This window comes from Ictidomys tridecemlineatus, chromosome 5 (assembly GCF_052094955.1).
Source record: "Ictidomys tridecemlineatus isolate mIctTri1 chromosome 5, mIctTri1.hap1, whole genome shotgun sequence".
Taxonomy (NCBI): Eukaryota; Metazoa; Chordata; class Mammalia; order Rodentia; family Sciuridae; genus Ictidomys; species Ictidomys tridecemlineatus.
The window spans coordinates 97,683,833-97,707,833 of record NC_135481.1 but is presented as its reverse complement, the minus strand read 5'-3'; the positions used below and the strand labels follow the sequence as shown (position 1 = coordinate 97,707,833).

General features: G+C 37.1%; 2 protein-coding genes across 2 annotated transcripts in view; both read left to right on the top strand.

The window, feature by feature from the left end:
* Tmed10 (transmembrane p24 trafficking protein 10) overlaps positions 1-13,449 on the top strand; it is a 38,231-nt gene extending 24,782 nt beyond the window's left edge. The window contains exons 4-5 of the mRNA XM_005321247.4: positions 9,602-9,728; positions 10,174-13,449. Of these exons, the coding sequence (XP_005321304.1) occupies positions 9,602-9,728; positions 10,174-10,295 (249 nt within the window). The 3' untranslated portion in view covers positions 10,296-13,449. The remainder of the gene's footprint in view (positions 1-9,601; positions 9,729-10,173) is intronic.
* Positions 13,450-17,902: 4,453 nt separating this feature from the next.
* Nek9 (NIMA related kinase 9) overlaps positions 17,903-24,001 on the top strand; it is a 39,738-nt gene continuing 33,639 nt past the window's right edge. Inside the window, exons 1-4 of the mRNA XM_005321246.5 lie at positions 17,903-18,285; positions 20,535-20,712; positions 22,835-22,890; positions 23,424-23,494. Coding sequence (XP_005321303.1) covers positions 18,070-18,285; positions 20,535-20,712; positions 22,835-22,890; positions 23,424-23,494 — 521 coding nt within the window. The 5' untranslated portion in view covers positions 17,903-18,069. The remainder of the gene's footprint in view (positions 18,286-20,534; positions 20,713-22,834; positions 22,891-23,423; positions 23,495-24,001) is intronic.

The window sequence follows — 24,001 nt, the reverse complement described above, 5'->3', positions numbered from 1 at the left end:
ATGTCTTTTAGAAACAACCATAGCCAAAAAAAGTTAAAAAGCTTTTAATTAAAACAAGCTTTAAGAAAGAAAGTGGGAGGGAAGAAAAAACTGCAAGAGATAGTGATAATGAGTAGAAAGGAAATATTATAGAGTAATTAAAACTGACGTGTTTGAATGACAGGGAAGTGGAGTATACATGGGATAAGGGAAGGGTGACAGGCTTTTTCATCTCTATTTGAGACTTTGGGGGCACCACAAAATGATTCTTCAGATGAAGAGCACTTTTCTTTCTTTCTTTTTTTTTTTTTTTTTTTTTTTTTGGTGCCTGGATTTGAACCCAGGGGCGCTTAGCCACTGAGCCACATCCCCAGCCCTTTTTTATATTTTATTTAGAATTATCTTGCTTAGGGCCTCGCTAAGTTGCTGAGGCTGGCTTTAAATTCCTGGCTCAGCCTCTCAAGCTGCTGGGATTACAGGCATGCACTACCCCACCCAGCTGAAGAGCACATTTGAGCCAGGGGCAGTGTCATGCCTATATTCCCATTAACTTTGGAGACTGAGGCAGGAGCATTGCAACTCTGCATCTTAGTGAGACCCTGTCTCAAAATAAAAATTTAAAAGGGCTAGGGTGTGGCTCAGTGGTGGAATGCTCCTGGGTTATATCTCCAGTACTGCCAAAAAACAAAAACAAATGCAGAGCACCTTTGAAAAAACCACAATAACTATTAAGACTGATGCCTTTACAGAAAGATAGTTTTCTTTCCCAAGGCCTGAGCAGTCTTTGGGGGCATGAATAAGTGGAGTATAGGACATGTAAATGACTTTTGTAGAATGTAAACTAAATAATTGAAGAAAGTTTGTTTTAAGAGCTTTTTAGAAGAGTTTTCTAGGAGTCATCAAACAAGAGAAGTTGCTTTGTCTTTGGTCAGACCTTTAGAAGGGAAATATCCTAAAATGGATGAAGATTGGAAGTGAATGGTTATTTATGCAACAGGAAGTAGTAGTATAACAATAGCAGCTCCCTAGGTCTTTCCTCTTTTTCCTGTTCAAGTGTTTGACACTTGAACAGAAAGAGTTATTTGGAGGCAATAGATAGGAGCAAATGATCCAGCAATGACTGGAAGACAGTTCCCAGTAGAGACTTTGACTTGTTTGTTCTCCAAGCTGGTGTAAGTAAAAGAAATAAGAAGCAAGAGAGCCTCTTTGTTTGAATTTAAGAGTAAACTGAGAGCTGGGGTTGTGTCTCAGAGGTTGAGTGCTTGCCTAGCATGTGTGAGGTACTGGGTTCAATCCTCAGCACCACATAAAAATAAAATAAAGGCATGGTGTCCAGCTACAAGTAAAAAAATATATATATGTTTAAACAAAAACAGTGAACTGAAACATCTTTTTAAACTTCTATGATTCAGAAGAGCCTTAATTATATTTACATAAGATAATGTATGTTAAAGTGCTGTTGTAAGATATAAAACTCTTAAGAAAAAGTTGTAGGTATTATGCAAGAGTAGATAAAATGATTTTCAGCTGTGGTTACTGCTGCCATTCCCAACAATGGGCTATTTTCCAAGCAACTATATGAATTTCCCTGTTGTAACTTTGTTCTCCAACATGGTGACTATCATTAATGGGTATTTTTTACGTAACAGAGTACGTGATACCCTATTAGACTTGAGACCTGGTTCCCCCTTGAAAACATTTGACATTATTATATCTTTACAAAAGAATGATGTGGACACCACTGATTTGACATTTTAGAACCCTTTACCTCCTAGAATCCCCATTATCCTTGGGTTTTATTAACTCTGGCAAAGGGGCTGTATTTTTTTTTTTTTTAATTTTTTTTTTTTTTTAACCTTCTGCTTAGCCCAAGAGGGGAATCCCTAGCAGAAAGGAAATCACATTGCTTCCTTTGCCTGCTTCCTACTTTGGACATTTGGCACATCTTAAGCCTTTCTTTACGCACATGATTACAACACAGCTCTAAGGTTCTGCTTCTTAAACCCCCACTACTCCTCCCCACTATATTCCTTTACGAGCCCTCTGCCTCCCTTCCCCAAATAGTAGACCAGACTGAGGCAGAGGAGGAGAGGCGGGTATAACACAGGTCAAAGACTAGTCCTTTTTTTCAGTGTATGATTCCATGGAACATTTGTTAGAAATAGCTGTTAGTAGTTCCTGGACTAATAATGTCTATAATAAGAATATGGATAATAGAAGCACTTTGTTCCCTGGTTAATTGCCAGAGAGTACTGAGCATATTCAGAGTTCAAGGCATTTAATTTTAGGCTCTTCAGATAGGGAGAGCCTTTATGCTCAAAGGATTTTGATCCTTTGGCATCGACTAAGATTCAGAAAGGCAGCACATTTCTTTCTTTCTTTCTTTTTAAGTACTGGGGATTGAACCCAGGGCCTTGTGTGTGATGAGTAAGCACTCTACCACTGAGCTGCATTCCCTAGCCCTTCTTAAATTTTGAGACAGGGTCTTGCTAAGATGTCCAGGCTGGCCTTGGACTTACCGTTTTCCTGCTTCAGCCTTCCAAGTTGCTGGGGTTATGGATATAATATATTTTTAAAATTTTCCTCACATTCAACACATCTTCTCCTCATATGTGGACTAATAATTCTGAAATCCCACGTGATCCTGTACAATTCAGTAGTAATTATTGTTTTAATAGCTGGGTGGAGTACTATATTACCTATCTAAAATGTTATGGAGGATTTAGTTAATGTACTTGAAATTGCTGTATAAACACAATACAAATGTGAGATGATATTATTTGGAAGACATAGTGCATGCCATATGGTAAAGAAGCATAAAGTCATGTAGCTTGAAAAAGAAAATGAATTCTTATATCCTCAGAAATAAAACACTTTTGATTCCCTGTGTTGTATTTTAAGAATTAGGCTGGGTGAAGTGGTGCACTTCTCTTATCTCAGTTACTTGGGAGGCTGAGGCAGGATGATTGCAAATTAAAGGCCAGCTTGGGCAACTTAGAGAGACCCTAAGAATAACAATTAAAAAGGGCTGGGGATGTAGCTCAGTGGTAGAGTGTCTCTGGGTTTGAAACATCCCTAGTACTGCCAAAAAAAAAAAAAAAGGAAAGGCAAAAGAAAAAGAACTTCCAGCCACTATCTTGCTTTTTGCCTCCTGGGGCAGGGGAGCATCTTTTAGATTCATTTTGTGAATCAAGCTATTTCTTCTTAGTTTGTACTGTGTAGAGTAGTTGCTTTCAGGGACTTGTTGTCTGTTAAGGGAATAAAGGCAGTTACTGTCCCATAAAGAAGTAACTCTCTGACCCATCCTCTAATTCCTGAGCTGTGTATGTCCCTTCTTGTTGTGGATGTCAGCATTTTCAAAGTTCTGTTTTGCCCAGGAGTTCTGTTAGTCTTTTATTTGCTGTCAACACATATACCAAAACACAGTGCACTGATTGAAGCCATAGCTGAAGACATTCCAAAACTGTTTCTCTGAATGCCTTCAGACAGGAGAAGCTCTGCTTCCATATACTAGGTCCAGATTCCCTTTCTTGACACAAGTTAATGAAAGAAGGCACCTGATACATAGTTGGTCAGTTAGTAGATTTTAGCCCTTTCTCTTATCTGTATTGGAAGTGCCAAATAGCCATGACAGGATAGTCTTTCTACATTTCTGAACTTTCTTGATTATCTGGACTTATTTTGACACCTTCTTAGCCTTTTGAACTTCTATGAGTAGTAGGCCGATGATTCATGTGCTCCCTACCCCAAAGTATAAGTAGATTTGTCCTTGGATGTCACTCTGTCATCTCTACATTGACCATTAGACTAGATGGTCTTCACATATTGCTGTACTTTGGGAGTTTGTGGGGCTGCTGTGGGGAGCATAGAGGCAACAAACTTAATTGAATTGAATTTGGCTTGCCATAAGAAGCTTCTCTTGTGAGTCTTATTGCTCCACCAAGGAAAAGAATATAAATTCTCTGGAAGCTGGATTCTTCCCTTGTTTTAGGAAGCAGTTTTTTGGAGAGTTAGTTCCTTTCCTTGGTATAGTTACATATAACTCTAAACTCTGTAGATTCAACTCTGTAATCATCATTAGAGTGGCAGATTTGAATATGGTTTAGGAAGAGTTTAATTTAGTGATGTTTGGGAGGTGTTACAAATGCACAGGGAAAGTCTGTAATTTTTAGCTTTCCCAGCACCCCCTACTGCTACATGTGTGTGATAGACATTGTAGTAGGGAGGGCTTTCTCTCAGGGAGTGGGCCTCAGGAATATGAGTGCTGAGTGAAAAGAGGTGTGAAGTGCTCTTCACACACAGGAAGCACTTGCTTGAGTCAGGGGATCATCAGCACTTAACTACTAGGTAAAGAAAAGACCACATCAACAGGTGTGGTAGAAGTGTTTACTGGGTATTTAGCTGTAAATTTTCAGGGGCTAAACTGTGAGGGAAAAAGGTAAAAATGAAAACAAATTTGTGAATATGACAGTGTATGATTGTTAGTCATGTGGCACAATATAAGTGATCTAAGGTTAGAGAAAGTTGGTGTGGACAAGAGTGGTTGAAGGAGTCTGCATGGATAAGGCCTTCAGAAGAGAGGTAGGATTTGAGAACAGCTAAGTGCAAGTGCTTCTGGAAGTTAAGGATTCTGTTCTTGTGTTTTATAGCAGAGCTTTGCAGTTTTGATGCTAAATAAATGCTTTGATGACCTTGAGTAGGGAGTCAAGTAACCATGATGTGCTGCTAATCCTGGTCTGCCACCTAAAGGGCCAAGAAACTTTAAGAACTCTTTAAAAAAAAGGTTTCCTCATTTGTGAAATGAGGCACTCATTGTAAAATGAAGTCCTTTGATTCACACCAGGAGAATGCCACCCTCTGGTGGAAAACCTGTGGTACACATGTCATGTGGCCCACCTTTGTCAAGATGTTTTACAAAACACCTCTCATGCTTCCAGCCATGAGAGAGAAGTAAACTAGAAGCAAGTGCTCTGGCCTGCCTTCATGGAGTATGTCTAATTGGTATCCTCCAGATAAAATGTTTTGAAGAGTAGAACAGTAAGTGGGGATTTTGAAATTGAGGTTTTCTTTTTAAACTTTTGTACTGATTGTTACATAAAGATTCTTGATGCTATTCACTGATGACAGATACTTAGTTCTGGGCAAGTGGTGAGAGTTTTCAGAATACTTATGTAGAATTTGATTTAAATTTTTACTCTATTGCCTACAAAAATGGTAATGGGGGAAGGTGAAGAAGTTCATTAGTCAAACCAACTGGACAACTTATTTAGATCCTTGTGGCCTAGTAGCATGTTTGCTTCACTTTTGATTCAGGAAAATTACAGTGTAGTTTTATAATTTTCTTTGTCTAATTTCTACCTATAGAGTGAAGTATCTACTCAGATAGACTTGGATTTCAGTCCTAACACTACCACCGACCTTGGGAAGTTATTTAATATACTTGAGCCTTAGTTTCCTCTTCTGAAAACTTACAGATAATACTTTCTGGGGTTATGGGATTAAATGAGATTATAAGATATAAAATACCACAATCTGAGTATGTATTAATCGGTGTCATTCATTATACTGCTTTTTTCATCTCTTTCCCCATTTGTATCTCCAATCTGACTTTTGGGCCATTTATTTACTATTATCACACCACCTTCTCCTAAACATAAAAGAGTATGTTGTATAAATATGTGTACCTGCACAAACTATTCTAGCTTCCAGCATATCAGACTCCTTATGTCTGAACTATTCATAGTCTCCAAAGCAAGGCCTACACTCTCCCCTCCATGTTTTGGCTTACTGGTTCCTCTCTACCTTGAATGCCCTTCTCATCTCTTTCAAAATCCTCTCCCAATTTGTGAGACCCAGCTTAACTTCTGTAAAGTTTTCCCTTATTCTCCTAGTTAGAGTCAGTCTCTTGCTACTTTCTTTCCATTCTGTTCTTAATGCTTATCTTGGTAGTAGAAGTCAATACATGATGCTTTTTAATTAAAGCTTTACATGTGAGACTTTCTACCAGTGAGCTTAATGTGGTAATTTAGCTTTGTGTCTTGCACACCCTAAGCACTCAAACTATATTGTTGTTATGATGTTCTTTAAAGATTAAAACAGAATAAAAATGGGTTGGGGTTGTAGCCTAGTGGTAGAGTGTTTGCTTAGCATTCATAAGGTCATGGGGGTTTGATCTCAAAAAAAAAAAAAAAAACCCTGCAAACTTTTATACTTCTTGTAAACTGATCATAAAAGTCTATTACTAATTCTAAATTTTTCTTGTAATGAAAAGTTCTTTTACCACCCACTTCTTAACTTGATGTGTGCCTATTTGCTTCTTTCCCTTTCCTCCCCATCTATCAGTTATAATCTTTCAGGCCTTTTTTATTTACTTATCAATTTTTAATTCAGTAAAATGGTTTCCTTGCATAACCAAATAGCTTTAGAATTACGAATTCCCTCTTCCTCTTTACTCTTTATTTTGTTTTATTTTTGTTCTTGGATATAATTACTTTTTAGTTGTTTTCCGTTTTTAAAATAGTAAATTTGTTTCTTGTAGTTCTGAAGGTTAGGAAGTCCAAGACCAGGTTGACAGCACAGTCAGGCTCTGGTGAGGGCCCACTTCTGGGTTGCAGACTGCTGTCTTCTTCTTATGCTCTCACATGTGGAAGGCAGATGACTTTCCTTAACACCATTTGTTTGCCAAGTCACTCAGAGTTTAGTTGTTGGAACCGTTTTTTGTTCCTTGATTCCTTTCCAATATTATTTTGATTTCTAGGATTAAACATAGAAGTATAACCATGATTGGAATTTACCACTGAGTATCCTTGGAGTGTTAGATGGTTGCAGTGGCAAGTTAGTTTGCAATATTATTTTATACTCTTGGGGTTTCTTTTAAGTTTTCTAGATTTAAAATTAATACCAACAGAAAAGTAGTTATTTAGGGAACTAAATTTTTTTTTTAAAGAAATGGGATCTTTGTTCCACTAATAAATAGTGGGATAGTTTGAAAATAATTTCCTGAAGGAAGAAGGGGATTCAGTGTAGATTTCATTGAGGAAATAAAATTGATTTAGAAGATAGATATTGGACTATTTTCTTATGAATAGAGGCAAAGAGTCCAGAGTAACACCTACACTAGAAGAGGGTTTGTATAGATACAAAACATAAATAATGCATATTTTAACAAGATCTGGAAAAATAGATACCAAGTTCATAACCACTGTTAACTCTGAAAAAGAATGTGGGAATTTAGGAATTGAAGAACTAACAAAATAGACTTTTGGTTTTTGTTTTGTTTGCTTCTGAATAGTTAAAAAGTTTTGGCAGGAGAATATGTGTATATGTTGATTATACAACTAAAAATAAATGAATGTTGGAAAAGCACTTGGAATACATTTTTTGGGTTATAACTTACAAAAGCCACCCTCAGTACCAGGTTTAATTCTGTCTTGCCTTTTTGGGTTTTAGGCTTTGGATCTTGTCATCTAACAAAAAATATATTATTTTCAGCTGGCAGAGGCACAGCCATAGTTTGACTTCCGGTTCCTTTTGCAAGTTTCTATATAAGCAGCCTTAAATAAATTATGTCTAATAAGTTTCATGTCGTGTCATTATACTATCTCATTCAGGAAGCTTTGAAGGGAAAGTATAGAGCAGGAGGGAAATTGTTAAGCAGATTAAGGTTCAGTTTATTATATACCTTATATATTGATGTCTTTTCCCTAGGGATGATTTTTAAATTTTTATATTTTTTTGCTCTATAGCCCTATATGAAATCATACAACAGATACATACTCTGCTAATGGTATACTTGGCATTTGGGCATTCAGCTAGGAAAGTTAGCTCAGTACATTAGCCATTGGTTAAATCTTGTATCCAGATAAACTGTTCTGCAGCTGCCAATCACATTATTAACCCTAGCCAACATTTTGCAAATGTAAGAAAATATGTATAAATGTAAGAAAATATGTATACAGTGGAACAAAATCACAAATCTATCACCATGTTTTTTTGTACTTTAAATATAAACTCAGTTTTTCTATCGTGTATGTATATGTGTGAGAGAAAGGGGATATTGGTAGGACTGGGGATTGAATCCAGGGAATCTCTAGCACTTTGCTACATCCCAAGTCCTTTTTATTTTTTTTTTGAGGGAGGCTCTCACTAAAAGTTGCTGAAACCGGCCTCAAATTTTGCAATCCTCCTGTTTCAGCCTCACTATCACACCTTTCTATCCCTATCTTAATAGCAGGTTCTAGTTTTATTTTAATTGTTTTCTTGTTCTTCACACATTTAAGGAAGAGTACAGGTAAACAGAAAATACAAAAGTTACCCTTAAATCTTCCCACTCATCCCATCCTTAACTCTTCCAACTCATCCTTCTGAGGCAGAAGGATTACTTGAGTCCAGGATTTCCCCTGGGGCAGCAGTGATAGGAGAAGGGAAGTAGCACAAAGCTTAATCCCTGCAACTCAGGAGGCTGAGACAGGAGAATCGCAAGTTCAAGGCCAGATCCAGCAACTTTAGGATACCTTGTCTCAAAATTTTAAAAAATTTAAAAGGGGCTGAGTATGTAGCTCAGTGGTAGCGTGTCCCTGGGTTCTCTCCCTACCACCACCACAAAAAAAAAAAAAAAAGCTAAAATTGATAAAACAACATATAATAATGAAATCCTTGCTCATGTGATTTATGCCTCTAGTTATTGGATAGCCTTTCTCACATCCTTCATTCCTCAGTATGCATGGACATCCTTAGAGCTTTCTATTATAACTGGTGTGTCGTTCTTAAAGGGCACAGTCGTACATGCTTGTAATTCTAGCACTCAGAGGCTGAGGCAGGAGGATCACAAGTTTGAGACCAGCCTCAGCAACTTCTCGAGCCTCTGTCTCAAAAAGGACTGTGAATGTAACTCAGTGGTGGAGTACCTTGATATCAATCCCCTGCACTGCAAAAAATAAAGAAATAAACTAAAAAACTTAGTGCAATATTTTTGAGTAAATGTAGGATTCATTGTGGCTCTGAGTTCTAAAATAAACCTTAAAGTTGTAGGATTAATGTGAACAAACCATGGACTCAGAGTAGACAGCTTGCGTAATGTGTTCAAGGCCCTCTGTTCAATCTCCAGCACAAAAAAAAAAAAAAAAGTAAGCAAACCAGAATTCTGTAATTTTGTATTTTGAGTTATTATCTTAATGCTGTAATAATTAATATATACTTTCTCATTCTTGTGTATTATTGGGAATTCGGTGATTTATTTTTTTCTTCTAAAACTAGGATTGATTTTTACAACTCACGTTTATTATACTAATAATACTATCTCTTTCCTAGACACGAGTGGAAGGGTAAAAGTAACGTGCTTTATTAAAGTCAGAAGTTTAGGGAAAACAGTATGTCTTACTTTACAGCCTACCATATTATATTTACAAAGAAATTATAGTCAAAATTAAAGTATTTTTTGAAAATCCAAGATGGAAAGATGTAAGTAGTTTACAGGGAAAGGTGGAAGGCCAGATTTTAAAATCTGTTAGGATGATTGAGAATCTAAGCCTGGTAAGCTTCTAAAAAGATTCTTGTGTTGCTTTGTGTTCTTGACCAGAGCAGTGTTTTCAGGGAGTAGGTTCTTAATTTCTTTCTTTTCCAGATTGCAAAAGTTGAGAAGCTCAAACCATTAGAGGTAGAGCTAAGACGCCTAGAAGACCTTTCAGAATCCATTGTTAATGATTTTGCCTACATGAAGAAGCGAGAGGAGGAAATGCGTGATACCAATGGTGAGAGGAAGGCATCTTTTATTTCTCAATAAGTAAACCATAAAGGAGACAAATCCCCAAACATTAAATTTTGGTGTACTCTTTTCTCAGTTTTTCAGAAGTGGGGTTTATGAAAGAAAAATTGCTTGTTTCAGTGCTATACTAAGTAAATCAACATTGTTAAGAGTGGAATTTTCTTCTGTGATGCATTTGATCATATTCTCTCGTTGGCTTATAGTTTGTCAGATAGATAGAACTAATCTTTGTAATTTTTAGCTTTTATAAATAGAATTTCCTTCCTTCCTTCCTTCCTTCCTTCCTCCCTCCCTCCCTCCCTCCCTCCCTCCTTCCCTCCTTCCTTCCTTCCTTCCTTCCTTCCTTCCTTCCTTCCTTCCTTCCTTCCTTCATTTGAGGTCCTAGTAAGCAGGCTTACTTCATTACATTTACAATGCTTTTTGTCTTTTAGAGTCAACAAACACTCGAGTCCTGTACTTCAGCATCTTTTCAATGTTCTGCCTTATCGGACTAGCCACCTGGCAGGTCTTCTACCTTCGTCGCTTCTTCAAGGCCAAGAAGTTAATTGAGTAATGAGACCAAGTCTCCTCCTCCCTTGTGAATCTCAGCCAGCAGAACATCGCTGGGACGTGCCTGGCCTAAGGCATCCTGTTAACAGCACCATGAAGGCACGCTGAAGCTTTCTTGCCAGAACTGATCTTTTTTGGGAGGACTTGGGGTACTACCTACACTCAACAAGTCAATGAGGGACTTCTTTTTAACTCGGTAGGATTTGGACTGGTTTTGCAACAATAGGACTATTATTAGTCACCCATGACAAAAAATAGGGGTTACCCAGATAATGCCAAAGTCAGCATTTGTCTTGGGTTTCCTCACGTGATCTATTTGAACCATGTTTGCTTTCCTTCTCCCACTTGCTCACTAGCTTGGGCTTTCACTCTAGTTCTTTTACCACGATTTGTATGACCATGTTGAACTTGTTTCTTACTGATTGTCCTCTTTGGGTTTCCTTCTAAAAACATCCTGGCCCTTAGCTGAAATGTTTACATAGCTTCTGGTGATATCCTTTCATAATTTTATGTCTCTTACAAGAGTCGTGAATGTGATACCTTATAAAAGTGAGCTCAGAACTGTAGATAACTTCTTAAAAAAAATCTCATTTTAGACAATTAAAATATTTGCTCAACTGCTTGAATTTTTTTTTTCTTTTTGTGTATGTGTACTTAGTTCCATGCAGTTTTATCATGTTTAGGGTCATGAGACCATCACAAGCTATAGTACAGTTTCATCACATGGATTCCTCAGATTGCCCTTTTATAGCCATAGCTACCTCCCTTCTATATGCCCCTTTACCCCAAACTCTGGCTACCACTAACCTGTTTACCATCACTATAATTTTGTTTCAAAAATGGTACATAAATAGAACCATTAGAATGTGACCTTTTGAGATTTACTTTTTTTACTCACCATAATTCCCATGATATCCATCCAAGTTGTTACATTTTATCAATAGTTTATTCCTTTTTATTGCTGATTAATATTCCATGATTATAGATGTACCACGCAGTTTCATCCACTGAAGGACTGATGGATTGTTTTCAGTTTTAGGCCCTTAGTAATAAAGCTTCTGTGAATTTTTGTGTATAGGTTTTCAGATGAACATAAATATTTATTTCTCTGGAATAAATGCCCAGAAAGAGCAATTGCTGGGTTCTGTGGTAAGCACATTTAGTTATGTAAAAAATTTCCCTACTCTTTCCAGAGTGGCTGTACCGTTTTACATTTCCACCAGCAGAGTATCACTGATGAGTTTCTCTTCATCCTTACCAATATTTGGTGGTATTACTATTTTTTTAAATTTTAGCCATTTGAATAGCTGTGTATAACATCTCAGTATGATTTTCATTTGCATTTTTCTAATGGCTAATGATGTTGAACATTTTTCATGTGCTTGCTTATGATTTGTATTATCCTCTTCGATGAAATGTTTGTCTTTTTCCCATTTTCTAATTGGATCATTATTTTTACTATTTAGTTTCGAGAGTTTCTTATTTATCCTAGATACAAGTCCTTTATCAGATGTGTGGTTTCTTGAATTTTTAACATCACTTCCACCAAGGAAAAGTAAGTAAAATTTACCATCTCTTCTTGCATGCCCAATTATTGTCTTAGTTCCTGTCATTATGTACTCTTTCTAGAGAATTGAGACATAGGAGGTATTAAAATAGGTATCTAGGAGGATCATGGAAAGAGTAAATACTTGAAAATACATGTTCTGAAAGTAAAGCCAAAAATTACTTGTGGGAATGTGAGATGCCTAAAAGTCCATACTAATGTAAAAAAGAAAATATGGAGTTGGGGTAGAATACTCTCCTTGGATGTGTGAAGCCCCAGGAACTCACACATATACACATACCTGCCCACAGAGTGGATACAAGTGATGATGTTCATAAACAGGAAAACTATCACTTGAAATCTTTCCAGGGCTGGGGTTGTGGCTCAGTGGTAGAACCATCCTCTAGCACATGCAAGGCCCTGGGTTCGATCCTCAGCACCACATAAAAATAAATAAAGGTATTGTGTCCAAGTACTTCTAAAAAATAAATTAAAAAAAAAAATCTTTCCAGCTTCTCCTAGGAAAGTAGGAAGGAGTTCTTTCTTTCTGGAATCTCTTTTTAACCCTGCTAATTGTTACAAAGCTTGTCTAATTGAATGGTAAGAATTACTGGACTTAGGTTCATATCACTTGCAGTTAAGAAGCAGAATATGAAAATTATCAAATAACACTGTTGTGATGACATGGATAAAGTGTGAAGACGAAAGAGGGCATGATTTATGTTAAAATCTCAGGCTAATCAATGTTCTAATTACTATGAATATGAAAGCTGCTTTTTTTTTTTTTTTTTTTCCTCCTGGGCAGCAATAAGCTCTCACCAGCCAACTTGAGCAACATTGCCATCTGCTGTTAAGAAGGGATATTGCTGCTTCTGAGAACTTGGCAGTAATTTCCTTGCCATAGGGACAGCAGATGTTGAGAAAGTCTGTAGCACTACTGATATTAAAAGACAGTATGCATCCAAATACAGAAAAAAATAAACTAGTGGATTAAGTTCCATCCTTAAACTTTTAAATATAAAATCCTAGCCTGTACCATTAGCCTAACAAGAAACTCATATTTCTGACTGGTGCCTTCCCCTTTTTTAGAAGCAGTGAAAGCTTCTATTAGTTATGGTTTTCTACTCTGAAAAATATCAAAGAAGAAGATAAGAGAGGAGAGGAGAGAATGTTTTATTTTGCTGATGCTTTTGTTTCCAAGTGACTCCAAACTGAAACTTTGTGGAACTGAAATTCTTTAATGTTCCTTCCTTTTACTCATGCCAAAAATACCACCATGAACATTTGTGCTTTGGGTTTAAAAGTTAATATTATGCCTTGCTTTTCTCTAAAAGGTAAAAATATTTGCCTTTGAAAACAGGCTAGTACAAGAGCAAATAAGCTTTAAAAAAAAGGGATGTTATCTGCTTTACTCCCTTCTTTATTCAGAATGATCTGTATAAGTGGGAACAATTCAGTTCTAAATAAACTTTGTCATACCATTGTCATGAACCCCTGTCAAAGCCATTTTCTGTTTGTTTAATGGAAAAGGCATGTGGGATATATACAGATTCACTTGTGTTGAATTGGGGGTTTTGTGTAAATTTTCTCAAATAAATGCTAGCAGAAACCATTTTAGGTGTATATTTTTTCTGTTACTTTTGAATACCTCTTTGGATTAACAATAATTCCTCCATACTCCTTAGTGTTAAAGTATAGCAAATGATACCTGATAAGAGAAAAAATGTTCTTAATTTACCTCATAGTTTAGATGAGCTAGTAAAATTTTGTTATATAACTTATAAAAATCATATGTATATAATGTAAGTCATGTATAAACTAATAATCCTTAAGTATATATGCATGTATGTATATGTGTGTACATAGTTGCATATGTTTATATATGCATATATATGTTTTCAGAAAGACCAGATGTAAGCCAGACATTCTCTGTACCTTCTTTTTTGGAAATTGCTGTTGGAATTATCCTCTAGGGAGGCTTCTTCCTTGTCTTTCATTCCTGAGATATCTCACCCAATTTAGAACCCCCTGGGATTTGCTTTTTTGGCCCATCATGTCTATGTAAAATCCCACTATAGGAGGCAAAGGCTGTTTTTCTCTTTTGCTTTCACTTGACAGTTCATTGATTTTTGTTTGTTTGGTTTTCCATAAACCTTTTTTACAAGAGCCAACAAAAAGTGCTTTGTACATTCACTTACCTCTTATTTATCCTTTACCTCCATTCTTCCAAAAACCAGATAAATTTATTAGTGGCACCATAATCTACTATGAGTCCAGTTTAATAGTGGTTCCCAGTATTTAAGTATAAATATTTTAACATAAGGGCTGGGGATGTGGCTCAAGCGGTAGCACGCTCGCTTGGCATGCGTGCGGCCCAGGTTCGATCCTCAGCACCACATACAAAGGTTGTGCCTGCCGAAAACTAAAAAATAAATATTAAAAAAAATATTTTAACATCAAAAATGTTTTGTTTCTAAAAAAAAGTTTTGTTTCTTACTGATATTTTAGAGAACATGAATTATAAATGAATTCAGCAAAACTTACAAATGAATTTAATAGTATCAGTAGTATTATATACTTCCCATATGGTAATACATATTTTGTAAATTATTGATTCAGTCTACTATATTGGTGTCCTATATGTGAGTCACATGTATAATTTAAAATTTCCTAGCTATATTAAAGAAGCGAAAAGAAATAGGTAAATTTATTATTTAAATTTAACTCTTGAGAATGTTATTATGTTTTATAACATACAGTCATCTAAAAAAATGATTAAAGTAGTTTATATTGCTTTTCACCTAAAGTCTTTGCTACCCAGTGTGTTTTACAACTATAGCACAACTCCATTCAGAGGAGCCACAATTCAAGTTTTTAGTAGATACATGGAGCTAGCAACTGCTTTAACATACATACAGTGTAGGTTTATACCTTGCTTGGTCTTTGGTGGATTCTTTAATCTTTATAGTAACACTGTGGCTTCTTGAAGTCCGCCATCCACAAATTGGGTAACTTCAGCAATACTTGATAATTATTCATTTGTTAAAATATGAAAATAGTCTGTTTTGACCAAGGACACCTTACAATCAATTACACTTTAATTACAAATGTTGCATGTTTCTGGATTTAATAAAGTCAGATGGTTAGTTTCAGTTATATCCAGTATAATGAAGAATCTGGCACGACTGTGTTCTGTATGCAACAGGACATTTTTCTCTTAAGCTTATGATATCTAAGCTGTAACTAGAATAGTTCACAATTTTAGGCCAGTTAATTATAGAAAAACTATTTCCTCACTGGAAAGGTCCTAGGGATATTTACCCAAAGGTGCTCAACCACTGGGCCCACATCTCCATTCCCTTTTTTTTATTTGAGACAGGGTCTCAATAAGTTGCTTAGGGCCTGGCTAAATTGCTAAAGCTGGCTTTGAATTTGGGACCCTTCTGCCTCAGCCTCTGAGCCACTGGGATTCCAGGCGCATACCCACCACTCCTGGTTTGGAAAAATGAAGTTTTAAGTTGTGGCTAAAAACCTATTGAATTTCTCAGAATGAAAGTCAACACTTCTGATTTTAATTATTTTTTCTATTCTTTTAGCCTCCCCTTCAAAAAAAAAAAAAAATTGAGCACCTAGTCTGTTAAACAAAATTAATAGAACAGAATTAACAGTTAAGCCAAGCTATAGAGTATATATAAATCCAGTTAAATGAGAGAGATGTCTATCTTCAAAGTGCCTTCCAATAGAAATATGAAATGGTGTCTAATTAAAACGATCTCCCTACTTTGCTTAGCTAATCTCTGATTTAATGCTTTGACTGTTCCTCCAGGAAGCCTTCACACACTGAGTAAATTTGGCTTGGGAAGATGCCTCTCCAAAATACCTTTCTAGAATTTTGTATTTTTATAGCATTTATACAAACTGTTGTGATTGCCTGGTTATTTTCTGCGTAGGGACTAGATGCTCCATGAGATTAAAAACTGTATGTATTTTTTTCTGTGTGATTTCCCAGAAGCTGGCACATATTTGTTAAATGAATTAGTTGAAATAAAAAATACTTGTAAAATCTAGATCCCTGTGATGAAACCAACAAAACTAATGAGTTATCAGTCAAGGAGTCTTACATTTTGGTTTTTAAAAAATGTTTCATATGGACTGGGGCCATAGCTCAGTGGTAGAGTTCAATCCTCAGCAATAAATAAATAAATAAATAGAGATATTGTGTCTATCTACAAATAAAAAAATTTTTAAATGTTACATACATACGGGGTAATACTTTGATATTTATTCAACAAGTAATTTTTGAGCCTCTATTACAATGCCAAGCACTTTTGTAGGCACTGATTATATACATATATAGTCTTGAACAAGAGAGCAAAATCCAGGTTCTCATGGAGCTTATAGTCCAATGAGTGGAGATAATAAACAAGACATCAGCATTTTGTAGGTAAGCATTCTGAAAAAAATGAGTGATATCATAAAGTATGATGGCTGTGTTACATTTACTTTACCTATAATATCCCAACTGATAAAGATTTCTTAAATCTAAACCTTCTCTTCACTCACTGATACTATCTCAGAACCTGTTCTTAGAATATAAATTGCCTTGTAACTTGTCTGTTTGCCTTCAGTTTTCATCCTTTCATCCTCTACATCATTTGGGTCTAATCCAATCCAAGGTGCCCATAGTTAGTATCTGAGCTGGATATTCATGCAAAAGAAGGCTTTATTACCCCTGTAATCTCAGCTACTCTGGAGGCTAAGGCAGGAAGATTGTAAATTCAAGGTCAGCCTGGGCAATTTAGAACCTATCTTGAAATAAAAAAGGCTGGGGATGTAGCTCAGTGTTAGAGCACTTGCTTAGCCTGTATGAGCCTGTGGTCTAATCCTTAGCATCACAACAAAAAAGCTTTATTCATTATGCTGGGGGAAAGATTACATAAATAGGGACTTCCCCAGAAAAGTTAGATATATAGTTACTAGTCATCTGCTTAAGAATATCCAATAATTTCCCATAGGAAACCCCAAACTCTGAGAAGAGATTGTATCTTCTATCTCACATGCACCCTGGATTCAAGCCACATGACCTTTTAAGCTCCATTATATCCTACCCTCTCATGGCTCTGGAGCCAGATTGCTAGGTGTGATCTCCCAGCTCCTCTTAATTAGCTGTGTTACAATGATCACTCAATTGGATGTTTTACTTGCCATTCTGTATTTCAGTTTCTGTAAAATGAGAATAATATGAGGATTAAGTGCCATGATAACAAAACATTTAGTATAGTACCCAAAACATAACACTCAACAAATGTTAGCCATCATCCCTGTGTTGTAGGTCATATTTCTGCAATTTTATTAAAAAAAAAAAAAGTTTGGCCAGATGAAGTTTCTCAAGGCCGCATAACTGATGAAACTATTGCTCAGTGTGCTACAATTTTCTTGATGAGGGCAGGGAGCATCTTACTGCAGATTCTCCATTCCCAAATATGTCTGGCATCTAGTGCTCAAAAAAAAAAAACAAACAAAAAACTCTTCTTGAGGTCAGATAGTCAAAGATCTAAAAAAAAAGAGAATGTTGCATCTAGAAAACGAGAAGGGAGAGTGTCGGGAGTGTTGACTGAAAAATTTTGTAGTGGTAAAGAAGAGGGAATCTAAAGGTAGTCCGAGGAAAAATAATTGGACCCACTGACCGAGATGACAGGAGGCTATCAATATCCTATCATTATTACAATATCTCTTAAAAAGGAGCACTGTCCAACGTTGGAAGGGACCGCTTTCCAATCACCACTCCTGCGGCGGCCTGACGCCGAGACTGGAAGACCTCTGGACTTCCAGGAAGTAAGGGAACCTGGCCAGGATGCACGGAAGCCGGCTGCTGAGGCCGGAGAGTGTCCCTTCGGTGACGCCCTGACTCTGCGGAAGCCGGGCGGTTTCGCTCGGCTCTCACCACGCTCCCGCCAACTCCACCCCGAGGCCACACTTTTCCCCTTGGCCCCGAGGGCGGGAAGCCTCGGGCAGCTGAACTAATCAAGTGGGCCTGCAAAGGCGGGGGAAACTTGGCCGGGCCGGAAACGCCGAGAACTGCTTCCGGGTCAGGGCGCCGGAGCCACCATGGAGACTCGCGGGGCTGCAGGGCTGACGGAACCGCGGGTCGGTGTCAGAACCGAGTGAAACGCTGCTTGGCCAGCACCGCCTGGGACACGCAGGCTGGTCCCGGGGAGCCGCGGTCGCCGCCATGTCGGTGCTGGGCGAGTACGAGCGGCACTGCGACTCCATCAACTCGGACTTTGGAAGCGAGTCCGGGGGTGGCGGGGACTCGGGCCCGGGGCCCAGCGCCAGTCCGGGGCCGCGGGCCGGCGGCGCGGCGGAGCAGGAGGAGCTGCACTACATCCCCATCCGCGTCCTGGGTCGCGGCGCCTTCGGGGAGGCCACGCTGTACCGCCGCACCGAGGTAGCGGCCCTCGGCTCTGGCCGCTGCCAGGCCGCCCAGAGCTTCTCCTTTCCCGTCCCCTCCTTTCCGACCTGCCCCCGGCTTCCTACGCGTCTTGAGCTCCTCGCATAATGTAGACACCCGCTAGGCATATGTGTCAGGGTCTTCACCACTCTTTCAACTCACCTGCAATAGGAATTGCTTAGATTACTGATTTCCACTAACCGGTCATTTTTGTTTACCCGGGGAACCCGAGCAAATCACAGAACTGTCCATGAGATTTAGTTTTCTCATCTTTGAATTAGACTTAGTGATCCCCACCTTAAACCTTACCTTTATATTTTTAAGGTTATTTCGTGAATCAAACGAAGGTGTGTGCAAACTGTAAGTGAAAGTGGTATAGGAACGAGAGGTGTTGCCAAAACTTCCTTCCTTTCCTTGTGTAGCTTTCAAAGGTCGGGGAGGGGAGGAGGGGTATTGCTTCCAAATACCTCTACTTGCCTAGTTTTATTATTTTTAAGTTCATAAATGATCACTCAATTGGATGTTCTTCTTGAAGATAATTGGGAAGATTGCCGTGTGTTAGTTTCTTCACTAGTGTTCATCTTGGGCTTCATGTGTGGAAAAATATTGGTTATTCTAAGTTCTTGGGGGAACAAGGACCCAATTGAGAACCCAACGTAAGCAGAATGATCTCAATCTCTTCTATCCACATTCACAATGTATATACATCCTTTACAAAAAATCCATGGATCACTGATTCCCAAGTTAGGAATGTATACTCAACTCCACAGTGGTTATTCTCCTTTCAAAAACCATAAATTAGATTTGGTAACTAGTGTCTTAAAACTTTAGCTCTAGGATAAACATTTAATGAGACTTGCTGAAGTAGCTGAAGGTGATTCATCCATAGGTGATCCATCTGCAGTTCTACTGTCTGTTCCAAGCCAGATTATCTTGATTTGGTTTTGTTTTATCCTGCTGGGGATTGAACACAGGGCTCTGCACATGCTAGGAAAACTGTCTAGCTCTGGAGCTATTCCCCACCCCAACCCCAGCATATGTTTAAGAAGAGGTGGTTGCAGGCGAATATCTTTAAATAATTCTTTTTATCCTAATGCCACATTACTGTAAAATGTTAGATTTACTGTTATTCTAAATTACATATTAGTAGTCTGTTTTCTTACTTGCCTTGAATAAGATGAATGTTGCCCACTTACAATTTAGAAGTAAATCTTGGACTGCAATTAGTTTCACATTTTCTTGCTCATCCCTTTCCATTATTACCCTATTAAATTGATTACTATTGTCTTGAGTTGAATTAGATCACACTTTTCCAGAATTGTAGAGCATTATCCTTATCACCAAATATTTCTTAGATCTGTGAAGGTTTAGTTAGAAGCAGCCCTTTCCCTCTAGAAGGTTATGTTTTAGTAAGAAGATAAGCCAAGAAAGAAAACAAAGAACATTTCAGTTGTATATGTATGTGAATGAAAACGAATAGATGAATGCCATTTAGGTATATGAATGCTTAAAACTAAGGGAACGGGGTTGCATTCAATAAGTATACAATAAAAGGCTTATTAAAGTTTCCAAAGAAGTTTCAAAGTCCTGACAGAGGCATTCAAAAGGATGAAGAGGGGTATGTGGCAGAGATGCTTGTGGGCTGGGAAGCAGTACTAGGAAAGAATTAGAGGTATGGTAAAAAGCAATAGACATGAGGAGCTACAGGTAAATTTTTATGAATAGAGAAAAGTGTGACAAGAGATCATAAAGGTGCACCATGGGGTCTGACCTATTTGGAAAGGGGTAAATGAAAAGCATTAGGAAAATCTTAATTTATAAAATTAGAGGCAAGCTTAGTATTTTCACTTTATAAGAAGCTGTGATCAGCTGTGGATGCTGTTATCCAGTTCTTTTTCAATATTCAAGCCCTGCAGCAGTCTCCTTTCTGACTAGCAGTCCTATAGGGTTCCTCAATAAAATCTTAAACGTCTGTACCCATCTTATATTTTTACTTGGAACTGACATCATGCAAATTAAGTATTACAATAAAGTAAGAAGTAAGATTAGTTCATTACTTTCTCCAGTTCTAAAGTAAATTATAATAATTATATGCAGAACCTTTAACTTACATCTGTTTAAAGGAAAAAATTAAGAGTCGATCTTTGCCCCTCTAGGAAATTTTCTTTCTAGGCTTACAGATCTGGGCGTGGATTCATTCACTGCTGGGCAAGAGGAAAGCACAATGCTTCTGTTACTTGTTGCAGGATGACTCACTGGTTGTGTGGAAGGAAGTTGATTTGACCCGGCTGTCTGAGAAGGAACGTCGTGATGCCTTGAATGAGATTGTTATTCTGGCGCTGCTGCAGCATGACAACATCATTGCCTACTACAATCACTTCATGGACAATACTACCCTGCTGATTGAGCTGGAATATTGTAATGGTAAGGTAGAATTCAGTGGGACTTCCTCTGCAAGTCATTCTTATTATGTTCATACTTACCTTGAGGGGAAGAGTACAAGAAAAGGCATATATAGTGATAAAACTTTAAATGGATTTCTAGAGTTTAAGAGAAATTGTTCAGGCTTTGGAGAGTTTTGAAGTGTTGTACAAAATAAGGGAAGGGATTTTCCCTTGAGTATTCATATTCTTCCTTGTGATTATAGTTCCATCTTCAAAATGTTTTTTCAGTTGGATATTACATTTATTTTTCAAATTTTTTCCTCATGAAATAATATTAGCCATTAGGAACATAGTGTGGTTTGGTAACACTGGATATATTAATGAAATATTTTTTTAAATATTTATTTATGTATCTTTAGTTTTTTAGATGGATACATTAGTTTGTTTTTATGTGGTGCCTAGGATCGAACCCAGTGCCTCATGCATGCGAGGCGAGCACTCTACCACTGAGCCACCATATTAATGAAATCTTATAGGTGATAGTTATTTTTTGTTGACTTTAGCTAAAGTTATCCTGTTGCAAGGTGTCTAAAGATCATAACGGAATGACTGATTTCTTTGGATCATTTGTGTGTAAGATTTGAGTAGTGCCTGGTTAATAGGAAAATAGACAACCCATATCCCAAGTCCCTCTACTTTCTAGCTCTGTAACCTTGGACAAGAAACTTATCTGTGCCTTGGTTTCCTCAACTTAAAATGTGTTTATTGATAATTAGACTTGGTGACACACACCTCTAATCTCAGCAGTTTGGGAGGTTAAGGCAAGAGAATCATAAATTCAAGGATGGTCTCAGCAACTAAGTGAGACCCTATTTCAAAAACAAAAAGGACTGGGCACGTGGCTCAGTGGTTAAAAGCCCCTGGGTTCAATCCCCAGTAACAACAATAACAACATCAAAAAAGTTTGTGTCTAGCTATAGGGTTGTATTAGATCATATTTTAAAGCCCTTAGGGTAGGATTTGGTATGTAGCAAGTGTTTGTTACATCCTATACAAGAGAATACCCAAAGCCCCTTTCTGAGCTGCATGCTAAAGAGGTACCAGCATATTCTTCACTTATAACTTTTCTGCCTAGACTCTGGTCTTTCACAATTGTTTCTGGTTCTGATCAACTGTAAATATAGGATATTATAGTAGAAAATTTTTAAGTAACAGAAACCTTCTTAAGAAGTTAAGTTTCTGAACTATGTAATGTTTTGAACAACTAATAATAAAAATTTTTTTTAAAAAAAGAAGTTTCTTTGTGGTTAGGAGGAACCAGAACAAATGATACATTTATTGAAACTCCGAATTACTAAATAGCAGAAATTATAAAATTTTACCTAGGCTAAAGTATAAGTTGCAGCTGAAAGTAAGATCAGCCAGGATTGTTTGCAATCTGTATTAGTTTATAAAAAAGAAGCAAATTAATACTTATTCCACGGGAAGAAATTCATAAAGGGAGTAATGATTGGGAACAATCTAGGAGTGAATTTTTTGGGAAACCTTTTCAGTAGAAAGTGGGAAGAAAAGATTGTTCATATGCACCCTGTATGTAAAACATTGCATCACAGACATAACCCAGATGTTCTAGTAGTCACACTGTGAGAATTATAAAAATATTGCAGATTGGGCTGGGGTTGTGGCTCAGCGGTAGAGCACTTGCCTAGCACGTGCGAGGCCTTGGGTTTGATCCTCAGCACCATATAAAAATAAATAAATAAAACAAAGATATTGTGTCCAACCACAACTAAAAAGTAAATAAATATTTTTAAAAAAAAAAATATATATATATATATATCAGATTCCTTCAAAAGAAGTCTAGAAAAGAAAATCATGACTTTGAAGCTATTTCATTATTAGATTACCATAGGAATGGTCTTTACTGTCATCTTTTCTAAAAATACCACACTTCCCATTTTTGTCTTGAATTAGGGAGGGGAATCTTCATATAATATTTCTGATAGTTTTGTACCCTATGAAAGGCCAAGAGAGAAGAAATTGTTTCCTTTAGAGAGGAAGTTGAATCCTTCATTTCCTTGTATCACCTGTTAAAACCCTATTAGATAGAGTCAAGATTTATCTCTATTAAGCATTCAAACCTGTTTCTTGTTTGATTTCAGGAGGGAACCTGTATGACAAAATCCTTCGTCAGAAGGACAAGTTGTTTGAGGAAGAGGTAATTTATATGTCTATGAAAGGAAGCCGAAATTATAAAGTAATTCTTACATTTTGGTTGTATATTTACTCTTCAAACAATGAAGAGTTTTTTCCCTTTTATTTGGACTCCTTCCAGACTCTAGTATTCATTAAAAAGAAAACCTCTAACAAGAAACCTGTCTAGCTGCTTCCCGAACGTTTTACTTCTACATCATGGTTTACTCTGGGCTTTCTTTTCTGGTTCTGTTACTGCATGCTGATATGCACAGTATTCCAAACTTTTGCATTCTTCCTGAGTTTCTTATGAGAAAGAAACTGTTCCACTATATTTTATGACAATAGAACTGTTTTATGGTGACCTGCTTTTTCTTTTTATCCCCTACCACTTTTCTTTGCCTATTCAGTGTAGAAGCAAAAGATGTCAAGTCATGTTGAATCATAACTTCTGGGTGCGGTTTCCTTTTTTTGTTTGTTTGTTTTTATTTCATGTGTGTGTTTATTTAAATGAATTTTTTGTTTTCAAAACAAATATAATTTATTTTGTCTCTGCAGATGGTGGTGTGGTACCTTTTTCAGATTGTTTCAGCAGTGAGCTGTATTCATAAAGCTGGAATCCTTCATAGGTAATGAATAAAGAAAATGTATGGATGGATTCTTCTTTTTTATTTTCTTTTTTTTTTCCCTGCAGTACTAAGGGATTGAACCCAACGAGTTCTACTACTGAGCTATCTCCCCAACCCTTTTTGGTTTTTATTTTGCCCAGGCTCAAACTTATAGTTCTTCTGTCTCAGCCTCCTGAGTTGGTGGAATTATAGGCATACATCACTGGGCCCAGCTAGCACTTTTTTTTTCTTTACCAAACAAGAGTTTTTCCATTGATATAATCGGGACAAGAAAGAGTGAATAATGAGAGAGATTATCTTCACTTTTTGAGATTAAACCATGTTTGTGATCTAGGAAGAATCTCCTCAGTAGCTAGATACCACTTAGTCATTACCTGTAGAGGTATCTTAGAGTTTAGTAGATTAATTTATCAGGAGATCTGAGAAGGTAGTATGAGAAATAGTTTTAATCTGGATGGAATCCACAGTAAATGTTTTCTCTGTGCAATAATAATTAGCAATTGTTTT